At 36.8% G+C, this 15,213-nt stretch overlaps 1 protein-coding gene across 50 annotated transcripts in view; it reads right to left on the bottom strand.

Annotated features, from left to right (window-relative positions):
• ANK2 (ankyrin 2) overlaps window positions 1–15,213 on the bottom strand; it is a 371,495-nt gene that overhangs the window by 147,142 nt on the left and 209,140 nt on the right. For all 50 annotated transcript variants that reach the window (XM_074867112.1, XM_074867115.1, XM_074867116.1 and 47 more), the window contains one exon: window positions 8,590–8,691. In XM_074867112.1, coding sequence (XP_074723213.1) covers window positions 8,590–8,691 — 102 coding nt within the window. The remainder of the gene's footprint in view (window positions 1–8,589; window positions 8,692–15,213) is intronic.

Genomic DNA, 15,213 nt, shown 5'->3' with positions numbered 1-15,213 from the left:
CCAGTAGAAAAGCATAAGGTACAAACACAATGAAAATTAAAAAGCTACTGTGACTAACTCTGCATAGCCATGCTAACTCCTTTACATGTTTTGCCAGAGTTAACAAGGCATATGCACTCACCAGTTGAGTCTGAGACTAAAAAGTAATATCATTGCCTTTGTTAAAGTCAAATACTTTTCTCCATCTCTTTAATAGATGTCAGTCTAAGGTTGTTGATTCTCTCCTCTGAATAGATCTCTTGGGGAAGTAAAGTGCATGTGGTCAACCTCTTTTCAAGAAGGATTTGAGAAAGGGCACATGAGAGAGATGGGCATGGCCTTTTCAAGTCCGAAGGTTTGTTGAAGTTTTTCCCAAAAATATCACAAAAAAATAGTGTGAACAGTTTAAAAAAGAAAAATAATTTCAGATTATGAAAATTCTCCCTTTATGATGCTTTATAGCCTATGAATTCATGAAAATTAATTAACCTACTGAGTGACATCAACATGTGATACTGTCGACCTCATTATGACCACAGTGCTACTCCAGTCTATAGTTAGCACTACTGGGGCTGTTAGCTGCTTTCCATTTCAACTAAAGGAGGGAGTAATTAATAGCTGGTGCTCTGTCCCACTGTAACTGAAGCAATAAAGACACCAATCAAATTATAAAGAAGCCAACAAAACAAGAGCAAAAGCCAAACAGATCTAAGTTTAAAAGAGCCTTGGAGCTGGAGGCTTCCCAAAACTACTTAATATTTGAATCCTGTTCTGTTCAAGCTATCAGACTTCACATACATTCCTTGTGAATACACGAGACTTCTTCAAAACAAATGCCAAAATCCATCAAAATTTTCCTTCCAAAAAAGCAACTCTATCACCACAAACAACTGACAAGCCTCCTAAGACAAGATGGGGAAACATTACTTTATGTTGCCTTTTGGATTACCAATTCTGTTTTAAGACACAGCAGACAGCTGATGAGCCCTTCGACTTGTCAGATTTTTGGGTCTAACTTCTGCTAGAACTATGGGCTGCACAAATGCATATGGTAAAACTAAAGTTCATTTTGCTATTCAACATTCAGAAGCAAGTTGTTTTCTCCTGCTACACTAACTAGAAATAGCAACCATGTCCTGAAATAACTACATTTGTAAGATAAGGAAAATAGCTTTAAGGGAATCACAGATTTCCAATGGCTATCAGTTTTTCATCCTATAAAATATCAGTAATTAAGATCTTTTTAAGATACTGCGTTTAAAACAGGGGAATTTTGTCCCCAGACATTTCTAACTTTCTCCAGAAATAAAGAAATAGAAATGATTTATGATTTTCAGAATAAATGATTGTGCTTGAATTAAGATTAAAGTAAGCAATTCCATAATAATTTAACTTGATATGAAGGTAACATTCAACAAAGCATAATTAAGTCATAACTAATTATTAGCTATATAACTATATTAATAACTGTAACTAATCCCTGCATTCAGCATATCCAGAAATGCTAAGTTTCATCAGCTTTTGAAAACAGTTACATTGGGAAAAATACTTTGATTATCTATAAAGAAGATCTCTATGAAAACTCAGGATCTGAGAAACAAATGCTAAAACTGAAGAAAGCATCTTTTTGTGTTATCTCTGTTCAGGAAAACTTACCCTTAATATTATGTACTGTTTTCTGAGATGGGATCTAGTCTAAAAATAGCATTATACTAAGAAGAATAATCCTGTATATACAAGGCTTCATTTTTTAAAAAGCATTCAGATATCTCGCTCTTAAAAATGTGTTTTCCACAGTGTGTTAGCTTTAGCCCTTAGATAGCTGCAACGCAACCACGTAGACACCCCATTCAAACATCAGAATCAGAGTTCGCAAGAAGTTGAAGTGCATCTTCGTGCTCAATGGATGGTGAGGGCTAAGAGATTGGGCTCCCTAGTGCTGCTGATGTAGAATGCCCATCTCAGTTCATTCTTCGTACTTGGGAACTCCCGTAGAGTAATCAAAGTCTTCAGGGAAACAGATTAGCCAGTTCACAGAGAGAAGTTCTTTCTAACAAGGCTGAGACAATCCAAATTAGAGATTAATTTTATTCATAGATCTGAAGGGGTTATGTTAGCATTTTTTGTTTTGTACTGTTTGTCAAGAGCTTGAAATATTTCATACAGTCTAGAAAATTCCTGAGTTAAGTCAACCCAGATGTCAGGTAAAATTACTTCATTAAGTCATGTTAATATGTGATTTTTCTGTTTTGCACACTAGTCAACTGCTTTTTTACCCTAATAAGTGCAGTTGTAAGTCCAGCTTTAATCTTAAACACAGTGCCAACCCACAGATTCTGAAAGTTGGTGGTGTTGCGATCTACATGCCAGGAATGCTTTATCTCCTTCAAGCCAGTAAGAAATTATGCAGCATCCATTCTGATGTTTGCATTCATCTGGCTCTGATTTCACCTACCCAGTGCAAGAGGAGCTTTGCCAGCCAGCTGCAGATGGGAAGCGCTTTCCACAGGAGATAAATCTGCAGCAACCCTAGTCATATTCCTCCCATGGCAAGCAAGAGAATATGAGCACTGGAAAAAAGACTTGTAATGTTTCCAAGTAATTATCATATTAACTGTGCTCTGTCCTGGGGGTGATTCTTTTTGTTAATATTGGTGCTTACAATAAAGACATAAAGTTTGCTGTATCTATCTGAATGTAAGAACTTGAGTCTAGATTTACTCTCTCCTAACCAGGGAACTTGAAGTTCGCCAGGTTGTGTCCCATATAACTTGGCAAGTTTTTTCTTGACAGTAGGCCTTTTAATGGAAACTTTCTTCTAGGCAGTAAGACTAGACTCTTTCTATATGTTTTCAATAAGCAGCTCATGGAGAGCCCCAGTTCTTACCCTGCTGATCATTAAAGTCCTTGGCACAGAATTACTCTCACTTTTGTGTCCTAACTTCCATTTGACACATGCCTACTTTAATCATATGTTGCATTTCTTCAGCAGTGAAGGTAAAGTCTCAAAAGATTTTAGATTATTTCATTTTCTTTTTTTGAAAATAAATAGTGGCCACAATTGTGGGATTTTTAATTAGTTTTGACATTTTTCCAGTCTGAATGCCAGCATGTAAGTATCAGAAAAGGAGCAAGGAATTTTATGAAGGCTTTCTTGGTGGTACAGATAACATTTGCATAGTATAAAGCTCCAGTTCAGGAAAACAGCCTTTTTCAGACTAGCACTTAGCTGCATACTTAAATAAAATTCATTTGGACTTAAATGTAGTTTTAAACTTGAACATGTAGCTAATTTTCCACAGAATTAAGGATCTGGAGTTCTTGAGAATACCAAGAAACTTTGAAAATCTATCCCTCATGCCCCAGACTCCTATGTCAGGGCTGTCTCTCCATGCCCCCAGGCAACGCGACCCAGCACAGCTGACATGCTGTCTGCGCTAGGCCACCCTGCCGCAGCCTGCGCACCCCACACCACACACTACCTCCTGCCTGCGGCCTTCTCCTGGTTCCATGTGGTGCACCATACCCCAAAGGCACACCCTGTACATGTTTGTTTTCTCTGGGTCAAAGTTCCTGAAAATAACATGAATTCTGTACCACATGCTATTAAAAGAAGAGGGCTTTTAACTTTTTTTTTTTTAGCACAATGCAATGAGTAAGATGTGCACAATGTGGCTGACGGTCTGAGACAAGGCTTACAGGATCAAGGTTTGCTCAGGTATACTGGGGGACTATGAGGAGGAGCAGCAGCACCCCCAGCACAGGCTTTCCCTGCTCTGTGAGGAGAGTGGTCCCTGCACCAAACATCCCCCGAACTGCTCCCAGGTCTCATGTCAGAGAAAACCAGCTGCTTTACACCAGAATGATTAGGGAACCAGGACTCAGGGGTGAAACTGGGTAGGCAGGTCATTTAACAGCATAGGCACACTCTTTATGTTCCCAAACATAGCCAAAGCACAGAAGTTTTTCTTATAATTGTTATGTGCAGAGATATACGAGCAACCTGGTCTAGTAGAAGTTGTCTCAGCCCATAAAGAGGGGTTGGAACTAGACGATCTTTAAGGTCCCTTCCAACCTCAACCAGTCTATGATTCTATATGGGACTATAACCAGGGCTACCACACCAATGACACCTTTCACTAAGAGTTGCTATTCACAGAACCCTTGCCCAAGACAGACAGCACAGTCGACGTATGTCAGGGACAGTATGTTCAGTGTCTTCTCCTGTGGTCCCAAACTTTCCCTGAATACCTGCAAGCTTTTACCAGGAACTCTTTCTCTTTACAGCTCTTCGGAGTCAGAGAAAACTGTGCTGCCAACAAGTTGAACCTGACGCTGCAGTATATGAAGGTGAACAGTCTCTGAGGTTTCTGTTTAGGTGGTGCACTAAAATTTTAGCTAATCTAATGAAGCATGAGTTACAAAACAGAGCTTATGTGACATTTCTACTGAATTATTTATTGATTTTAATGTTGTATAAAAACAACCCTTAAGCAATTTTACTTTCAAAATTCACAGCCATTGTCCAGTTAGTGGTCATTTTGATTAAATCTGGCTAAGAGTTAGGGGAAAGTTGGACACCATACAGCCTGACCTTTCAAGCCCCCTTCAAAGAAATGCCACTGAATTCACTAGAATGTCAAGACATTTTTCAGGACTGATGCAGACACTTAGTTGCATACTTATTTTAAGTCATGGTTACAGTCCTATTAAATTTGATGATACTAGTCACTTAAACAAGCATTGCAACTGTAGGTCCCTAGGCTACAAAGCAAAAGTAATTGGATTTATATGACAGACTTACAAAAGAGCCAAGCTAAAACATTCTATCACATTACAGTCATATCAATGGCGAAACTTTAACAGTGTATTTTTACAGCAGTAATAATTTTCCTGAAAGGGGAGGTCATATGTTATAGATAAGATTGACCACTAATAAAAACATATTTAAGTTTACAGTTTTCTGAAGTAAGGTAAAAAAAAACATGGTTACTCTCTAACCATATGAGGGCAATCAGAATTGCATTGCTGATACAAGTGAGCTACAAGATTCTAATCTGCTTGGACATAAATTAGATAGTCAGCTAAAAATACCACCCACTGAATGTTTACTTACTGGCTGAGACCTCACAAAAATAGCAAGGGAAACCTCAGACTTCCGCACCTCAGGTCACAGGGGATCAGGTGCTTTGTGTGGGCTGGCTAAAGAAAATCAATTGGCTGACCATACTGAGTTCAGCGTGATAAAGCAGTACATAATATTTCTATAATGCCCAGACTGCCCCATGCTCTTTCTACTGTGAATACATATTTTGAATTGGATTTGATCTTACTCTTGGTGAAACAATCACCTCTACAGTTCCAACTGCTCCTACAGGAGGAGACTGTCACCACGGGGTGCTAAACTTCCACCTGCTTCCTTTGAACTTCAAAATGAAGAAGTGTTTTAGAACCCACTGAAGATAAGTAACTAGACAGTTGTGAAAAATTCCTTCTAAAATTTTACGAAGGCCAAGATCAGATTTGGGCACTTGGGCAACCAACAGATCAAGAAAGTCTTCATTAGAACTGATCCACTGAAGTCAAAAATGCACCAGAAATGCAAGAGACTGGTTAAAACAGTGCAAAGCTCTTTCTTGAAATAATAGATTTAGGGTACACCACAATTAAGCCAAAGAAAGAAGATGTATACATATTACCTTTGAAAAAACTCATTACAACTCTTTCTGCCCCTTCAAAGTGATCCCCTTATACAGGTTTCTGAAGCAATTTACTAATAATTTTCTACAAGTGGCTTCCAATTATCCAAGTAGAAAACAAAACGTTCATTTCTTCACTGAGGGTTCAGAGATACAGTAATTGCAACCCAAATTCCGAACACTGGGGAATTTGCTATCAGCACCGCTGGCAGGGTATTCCAGAGCATACTGCCCAAAGACTTTGTTAAAATTCTTTCAGAAAAACTAAGACTTACAGTTTTACAGGGGATTATTGCTCTTGCCATCAAAGAAAACCCATGTTTTCATAGTTTTTCTTTGCTACCAAACAAATCCACAGCTTCTAAAACTCACGGTCATACCAGAGCAGGAAACAACTCAATCTTTCAGTCTGACTTAGAAAACGTGTACCTTTCACCTTGGTTGTTAGAAAAAATTAAAAATGCTGTTTCAACAGGCTTTTTCCTTCTAGCTGCCCTGAAAAGCAATTTATTAGCTGTCACAACTTAATGGAGGCATAATATAATTTCCTTACTAATTCCAAAGCTAAATACAGACTTGCTAAATATTTTACTTATTTATAATAGGTATGTCCACAGCAACTAACAGCTCAGCTCCTGGACACAATTTACATTAGTAGCCACAACTGTGTCTCAGGATACAGTAAGGAAAATCTTGATTATTTCTGATCTTAATCTGAATAGTGATCAGAAGAGGTAAGACAATATAGGTGTTTTCTCCATACAAAACCTAAAATAGTATTTTTTACTTCAATGTTTTCCACTATCCAGTACTAGTATATTCCATCCCTACACATTTCACAAAGGACAGAGCAGCTCCTGACGTCTTATACCTGAAACGTACTCTGCCAAAAAGGGAGTATTTTTCATTAAATCAAAATGTAAAAGTAATGTGAATAACAGGGGGAAGATTAGACTCCTAACGGAATTATTTTTCTTTTCTTCAGTAAAGCACATACTGTCCATCATTTTTCTTTCTTTAAGTTATTAGGTGATACTTAGGTGATACATTTCACCACAAAATAGAAAAAATTTGAAAAACCTAATTTTAAGAGTATTGTGTACAAGCAAATAACATTTTAGTTCTAAAATCTGTTTACTAAAATATTAACTGAATGATCTGAATAAAAAAGCATTAATAAAATCCACAGATAATGTGCAAATTTACCTATTTATTTTGCTATCATCTCTCTTTGGTATCCCACTCCCACAACATTCACATTAATTTAATGAGCAAACCAAACAACAACAGGCCCTGAAAACTAAGCATAAAACTGGAAACAGAGACTATATTTCTTTATATTGGAGAAACATATATCCACATATTGCAAACAGGGCCAGGATAATTTCTGTAAGAACAGTAAAAAGTTTGTTACAAACTTAGACCCGTAATTTCTTTTTTTCAAGTTATTGCTATTACTATCATATGCATGAGAGCATGTCCTGAAAGAGAACTCTTGCTCTAGGTATGATAGAAACCTCAGACTCTAAAAATGTCCCCATGCTACAGGGCTTAAACACAACACACTGAATATGGAAAAAAAAAAAAGTTTACAAGAAACTTCTTTAGGTAACTGAAAAACGTTTTACAATTTAACTTTGAAATCCACTCAAACACTACTGCATTCATCTTTGCAAATCGTTGCCTGAAGTCTCTATCAGCTTCACTTATTCATTCAAACACACCTTGCTTTAAAACTTTCAACAATGTCTTCACATATAAGCTAAAGATATCATTTTTCATACATGGCTTTCAACTTCTTCCTTGGCTCTGCCAAGGATGCTAGTCCACACTGTCTTTTAGACAAATGTTTGCAAAAAGAAATTTGGAACTTTCTTTTAAACTAACCCCTACACCTATGAAGATGCCAGAACAAAGGTCTTCAAAATAGCTTTGAGAAAAAAAAAAAACTAACCCCCAACACCAAAACCTGGCAGCTGGTAATGCTGTAGAATTTATTAATCACAGTCATCTCACTGCCATCCTCTGCTCATCTGTCAAACTGCTGTAATACCTATTGCTCCTCAACCCCTATCTGCAATGCAACTTCTCTGGAGAAAGGCGTAACTTTCATTAAAATGAGGAACACCCATTACATGGGCATGCCTCATTACAATTAATAAATGGATACAATAGACAAGCAGCAATAACTAACAGAAAAAAATATGAGTGGTGGCACAGTCCCATTTCTCTAGACAAATAAAAGAATAAGACTCCCAGTATGGGAAAGAAAACTGAGTAACGGGTGGGCCTCAGTTAAATCTCACTCTGCCACAGCAATACAAACCCAAACAGACAGTGAGTGAGGTGTGCTTTGCTGAATGCAGATGCCTCAGGACATCTAAACTGCAGCTTACTACAAAAAAAAAACAACCAGAATTACGGAGAACCTTCAACTTGATGTCCAGGAATATTTTATCATAGTATTTACCCGTATCCAAAGAACACTACATAACAACTTCCTCAGCTAGAACTTTTTTTTAAATAATTTGAGTATTTTGAAGACTACAACTCTGTTTAGTGCTCAGTGTTTCTGTTACAACTGGAACTTCAGAATAGCAGGGCCATAGACTACCAAAGCAGACCTAAAGTTTTGATCATAGGTACTTCACTAACATTTATCTATACCTGCAGGACACTGGCAAGAAGGAGCAGCCCAAAAAGGCTTACATAAAGCTTTACTAAAAGCAGCATAATTTTATAGACATTATCACCTTCATGCAGAAAGACACCACTGAAGAACAAGACTGAAAACATAGCCTGAGGTGAATCAAAACATCTCTATGAAGTAATCTAGCATGAAAACAACAGGTTTTTGAGGGGGGTTTCTTGCAACTCACTCTTGCAAACTTCTGTCCTTCAAATATCTTACCTGATTACATGTGTTAATGTCTATTCCACTTTTCAGGTATTCCACTACTTTGTCCAGATTGCCAGCTCTGGCAGCTCGGAGAAAGCTTGCATTGCTGTCAGACTGTAAAAAAATAAGAAAAAAAAAAATCTCTAGTTAGCTCCTGTTTAAGAGAGAACACAACTTCATCACCAGTGAAAGGTTTCCACGTTTGATGCTGTGGGAGAATAAAATCGTGAAGAAAACTGACTTTGCATTATAACTGCATTGATTAGCATACACATACTTAAACAGGGCAATACCAGCACAAAACAACTGCAGACCTGTCAAGGTGAGCAAAAAGGTTGCTGAAGTTCAAAATTTAGCAAGAACCAAAGAAAAAAACAGAAATCATAGAAATTGATATTAGCAAGAAAAAAATTAATGCATCAAGTTGCTAGCTATAGTTTTCTGAGATTTTATACATATATATATGCTCAAATCCCTGGAAAATAATTGACCTATCCTGTTATTGGCTATGCTACTTAAGAAAACATACATTGACTTTGGATTTGTACTTGGCATAAAAAGTTACATGACTACAGTGTATACTCATGCACACACACTCGCTTAACACAGAGGTACACACTGAAGAAAAAACAATATCCAAGAGCAAAGAAGTCCTATGGATATATGTTATCATCTGTGACAAAGAAGAGGGGCATGCTAAAGGAAGAAAAAAAAAAAAAAGTCCCACAAAACCGGGCGGCACAGCAAGCGTAGCTAACCATAGAACAAAGCGGATGAAGTACTCAAGCCTGAGTATCTAAATCCAGGATAACGTAAACATGCTCACTCCTAAACTGTCTGCATTCACACATTCACATTTAAAGCACCATTAGCATTTATAGGTTAAAAAAAAAATAAAACCATGTTTTCATTTTTCAGCTAGGTTGTGGGATGTACTGTTAAGCAAGAGAGCATGAAATGTGTCAGCCCTCTTGCCTTTATCTACGATTATGACATGAAATTACACTGGCTATTTGAAAGCGGCACATACTTTGATGTTCACCCACATGCGAACCTACACACAGGTAAATTGTCTATTAATGCAACTGCAGATGCCAGGAGAAAAAACAAAATTGTGCAACAGAAGTAATGATTAAACAGACTAAGCATTTGGGAACATGCACAGAGATAGTAACAATTTTCATACTTTAAATAGAGTAGGAGCGAGTTTCAAAAAGCAGATAAATAACTGCAAAATTCTGTTTTGTGGGGAGTGATTAGAGAGGCACAGGAGGGCATGCATGCCATTGGACTCATACTTGGCGTTCCATTGAAATGCCTCCAATTGAGCATGTTTTCTCATCTAATTTCACCTTCCTGTCAAGAAACATAGGGTGAAAACCATTCTTTCACATTGTGAGAATATCCTAAAAGCCTCCCACCTTCAGCTTACTAATACTGATCGACAAAGCAATTTGTTTCAGTTACCCAATCCATTTCAATGCATTTATTTTGGTCACCCTAACTTATCACGCTGTACTAACTTCACAATCCCCAATTCCAACCTATTTTAATCTGCAACAGATGGATGTCATCAAAATGATTCTTCTTACAACTGCGCTACATGCCAAGACAAAAATATTTCCTTTTGAATTCCTTTCAGCAAACTTCAGCACATTTTCCACATCTTTTACTGTTAAGAAAACAGACCATATTTCTAAACACACAGCAGGGTGAACGGGAAGGTAGCACAGGAATTCACGTTGACAGAACCTTTTATAGCTTCAGGCTTCAGTCAGGCAAGCATTTGGATGAGGCTTGACACAGGAGCAGATTCTGACAGGTACTTAAGAGAGATCCCTTTTAAGATCGAAGAATAGCTATTAGCACTGCACTGCCTCCCGTGATGCATACGTGCACATAAAGAAACAAAATTCTATTTTAATATTTAAATGTCCTTGAAAAATCAAGTGTCTTGGTTAAAACATTAACCAAGAACAAAGATTTGAGCACAAGGGGTAAATCTAGACACTTGAAATTAATGGGAAAAGCATCTTTGCCTTCAATAGGACACATATTTTACCTTCTTTTCCCCCATTTTCTTTCATGCTTTACTTCTACAATTTACCATGCCAAAACTGCTATCATCTGTTTTGATACTTTTAAGAGGTTAAGCAAGAATGACACAACAAATGAACATCTACAACTTCTGTTTTATTAGGGATGAATCAATCATTGCTTGTTTTTCTTTCAGAGTAACATGAAAGGCTAAAAATGTTAAAGTCTCAATTATTGCTGGAAGCTCAGATTGTAGCTAAGACCATACAACTACATTCCATTTGTTTCTGGCCAAGAAGATACAAGCAACACTTTCAAAATAGATTCTCGTTTCTTTGATTCATACTTTCGTTATCTCAAAATTAAATTACTGCAATGCACATCACTTCAGGACACATTACACACACCTGAATCCTGAATTACACATTACATCCATTACACATACCTGAATCGCAATGCAATATACCAACTTCTTGTCTACATGAAGAGTTATAATGAATTAACTCTTCATGATTAATTCCCTGTACAGGCACTTACATTCCAGAAGTGTCTCATGCTGTGTATATTATCACTCTGAAATAACAGTGCTTGACTGTGAATAGAAGAGGAACAAAACTGCTAACATCCCAGTGAAACACAATGAGGAAACTCCATGCTTCATTTAGGTGCCTTTAAAAATCCTAGCCTACAAGATCTTTGGTTTTTTATTAATTTTCTCCCTGTAACATGTACTGATCTCATAGTCAATGAATATGATTGTACCCATCTCTTCATAGTCTGCCCTCTCCTATTTCAGAAGTTTCTCACAGACTTGCATGATGTTCTCATTTATATCAAAGTTGAACACGCAAATAAAACACATGAAGCAGCAAATCAACTCCTTCATATATAAATTCACATACAAAATACCAGTGAGCACTTCCATGACACACTCAAAAGATTCAGCACTGCATTTTAAATCTTAGAAGTCCTAGAAGTTAGGAGTACTCAGACATGTGTTTTCTCTCCTGGTTTGCCAACCCTGAATTTTACGGTAGATCCTCAGTAGTTTGTCCTTTTGCCCATTCTTTTCAGGTCTTTAAAAAGAGTTTTGGCAGTGCTGTCCTGGCAATTTACTAACTTTAGCACATTACGAACTCAAATCCATTTTGACAAAATTGTCTCAGTATTCAACAGCAGCAGTTTTCCATAGTTTTACCATGCTACAAAACCATGATTTTGGATCTGTAGGCTTTTCCAATTGATTCAGTAATCTCATGAAATATTTTGTTTCCTTACATGTAGATTTTTAGTTGAATTCATGATGCATTTCAGTAGCACAGAAGCTGGCATATTGGTCTTTACTAGTTTGACGACTGGTGAAGAAAAACTGTCACCAAACTGTCATTTGAAAATACTTTCTTTATAAGAAAGAAAATAAAAACATGGAGTCAGAGTCCTTCGCACCATATGATACTTACCACGTCATCTCTTCCTATGCACACACGCCTGAGATTTTTTTTTTTTTAGGGGTTTTACACATGTATGCAGATCATGCTGAAAAGCAAGCACTCTACCAATAAGGAAAAGAAAGGTTTACAAAAGAGTATGCCTTAAGCAGCTACCAGCAGCCATATGAACATGAGAGGCTTGCACTCTGGGAAACTTCGATGTTGACATGTTAATTTGCAAAGTCTCACCTGCACCTCTACATACCGCCCACAGTTCAGGTCAGTCAGAATTACGGATCACTTTTACATGTGATCACTAACGCTGAGCAATCTACTCAATGTTATTAACATGCTATTAGAATAAGGTATAAAGGATTGAAGAATACTCAGCTGATATTTTATAGTATGCACCAAACTCACAATCTGTGGACTTAACAAGCTTTTTCTAATGTACTACTCTGAGAGATCCAAACTGCTCTATGAAAAATGCTAACCACTAACAGTAGTAACATTAACATTTGACTGTTCCACATCGAATTCTTCTTTTCACTACAATCATGATTGATTCCGGACTATTAACTTGCAGTTCTACAGATACAAAATATTGATCAAAGAGAAGGACAACAGTCACTATAAAAAGAAAACATACCCAACTTTCAATACATATATAGCGAGAGTACTACAAGTCTTTGATAACTATTTTATTTAAAAACTGTTTGCAACGCAATCCTAATACATGCTATAGATTTGTGAGGAATATTTGATGTTATTGAACTGTATAAAAAGCTCCTATCTTTTAACTTTTCTTTATTAACTTTTAACTGAGGATAAATAATTGCAGCCAGAAATGAGTATTTTCAGAGCCCTATAACAAATGAACTACAATGTGGGGAAAAAAAAAAAAAAAAAAAAAAAAAAAATCACTCTAACCTTAAGTACCTTCACAGCAGAATGCAAGTGTGTTCTTTATAAATACCTAGTTGTCAGACATTACATAAGAAGATATAAGAAATGATCAAGTGAATATATGCTTTTTTAAAAAATAACTTGAGAGGGTGTGGATTCAACTTCTTTCTTGCTAATTGCAATGCCAGAATTTTGCCTAAAGTTGAAACATATAGCTCAGGGAATCTCAGTAATTAAATCATATACGGAAATCAGTATTTTATTCAAATAGTTGGAAACCTTCCATTTTGGTTCCTCTGTCCTCACTCTAGTTGCCTTTCCTGTCTCACAGCATACCGTATCACTTACTGCACATAGCACGCACCTGTTTCTCAAAGGCATTTTATAGAGAAGTGCAAAAATAAATCGTAAAATCATATGCTGTACCAAACTCATAGGAATTTCTCCACATACTCAAATCTGCTGGCGAAAAGCAGCTTCATGCTTAAGACAGCAAGATTGGGGGAGTAGGAGGCTTCAGTTTTCAAAAGACAGCTTTCATAATAACATTACCCAAACCATCCAAATACTTGTTTGAAATCACGTCTATAGTAAAATTACTCCTGCAGGTTGGCTTTGGTTTTTTCCCCCCTCCAAATAAGGTGAAAGACCCCAGTCTGTCCATAATCACAAATATCTCTGCAGGAGAATGGAGTCTAGCGACAAAGTCTACCGAACAATTACCATCTTCAAATACAGTTTATTAATTGAATGACAGCAGAAACAGAATTCAGAACTGATGTATAATAACCAAATAAGAGTTTTACATCTTAGTTTGATTTTATGAAGAAAATTTTAGCTATGACTTCTGAAGAGGCTGGCCCTGATCAGGAGGTGAGAAAAACCTACTGTGAACTTGTATGCTTTATATAAATCAAAAAACTCAAATCATTAGCAGTTATAAAAACTTTCATGTTAAATTGAATCTTGTATTATTATTGTACATAAAATCAGCATTAAGACAGAATTTGCCAATATGGAAATCTTCAGGGTTATCTGACAGTGTTAAGACCATTTACAAACTTCAGATTTGTGAGGCAGTGTTTGAACAAGAGCTGTTTCTACAATTAGTAAAATGCTGATGGTTTTTTAACTATTCTTCATTAAAAAGCTCTTACTTGACTGGTGGCTCATCATGTCAATATACTCAAGGTAATGCCTGGACTTGAGAATTCAGCTCACCTCAGAAGAAAAGTTGCATAATCTAAACTCAGGTTTTCATGGCTTCTTGATATTATTTGGTACTTAAATGATGCAGGGAGGGGCAAATGACAGATACGTAAACACAGTCCATTAATTTTTTATTATGCCACGCTTTCTAGAGTGTCAGTTTATGTTCCTACCCTTGAGACAACCACTAAATTTTGTCCCAACTGGCTTGGTTATTTCTCTGATTTCAGAAACCATCTGTTCAAACCAGCCATCATTTAATTGGGTACAACTCTAAAAGCGGCACAGATGAGGTGTTACCATTACCCAACTCATTTGTCACATACGTATTTTTGGCCAGTATGGTAGCTTTTTCCATACCAGCATGGAAATGTAAAAGATGGGACTTCAAAAGTAATGCTTTTTTCTCATGGAACAGTTTCTGTAAAACTTGCCAGATAGGTTTTCTGTGGCTCACATTTTATCTTTTGTACCCTGAATTATTTTTTTATTGAGCTGAAAGTGCTGCTGATCTCCAAAGGGCATCACAACAGAACAATGGCAATATTGTGAACTGCAAGCCTAAGATGCAGCTATGACTGCAAAAAGGCAAAGGATTTCTTTTTTTTTTTTTTTTTCCACTTAAACTACCACAGCAGAGTCTCAGCCTGCAGTTCTGATATGCATGCCAGAACATGAGCTAAATATTGCACTTAAAATGGCACAGGCTTGGTATTCTAACACTGGTAAATGAGATAACAACAGCCATAATGGAAACAATATTTCCCAAGCCTTTAATGAAATAACGTTCATCTTGTGAAAGAAAATAAAAATACAACAGTGCTTCACTTTCAAAGCCACCTCCTTTGCTTATAAACATGTATGTTTTCCTCCCATTAATTTACTGGAAGACATGGAGGAAGATAGATTAAATCACAGATCTTAAAGGCATTTCAGTATCTAAATTCCTGGATAATCAACGTGCCCAATCTTCTTATTTCAATTTCAAAGAAGTATTTTTATCACACAGCTTTTCCCATTCAAGCATGTGTAGGCATTTCAGATATAATTCACC

Source organism: Strix uralensis, chromosome 4 (genome assembly GCF_047716275.1).
Source record: "Strix uralensis isolate ZFMK-TIS-50842 chromosome 4, bStrUra1, whole genome shotgun sequence".
Taxonomy (NCBI): domain Eukaryota; kingdom Metazoa; phylum Chordata; class Aves; order Strigiformes; family Strigidae; genus Strix; species Strix uralensis.
This window is presented reverse-complemented; position numbering and strand designations above follow the sequence as displayed.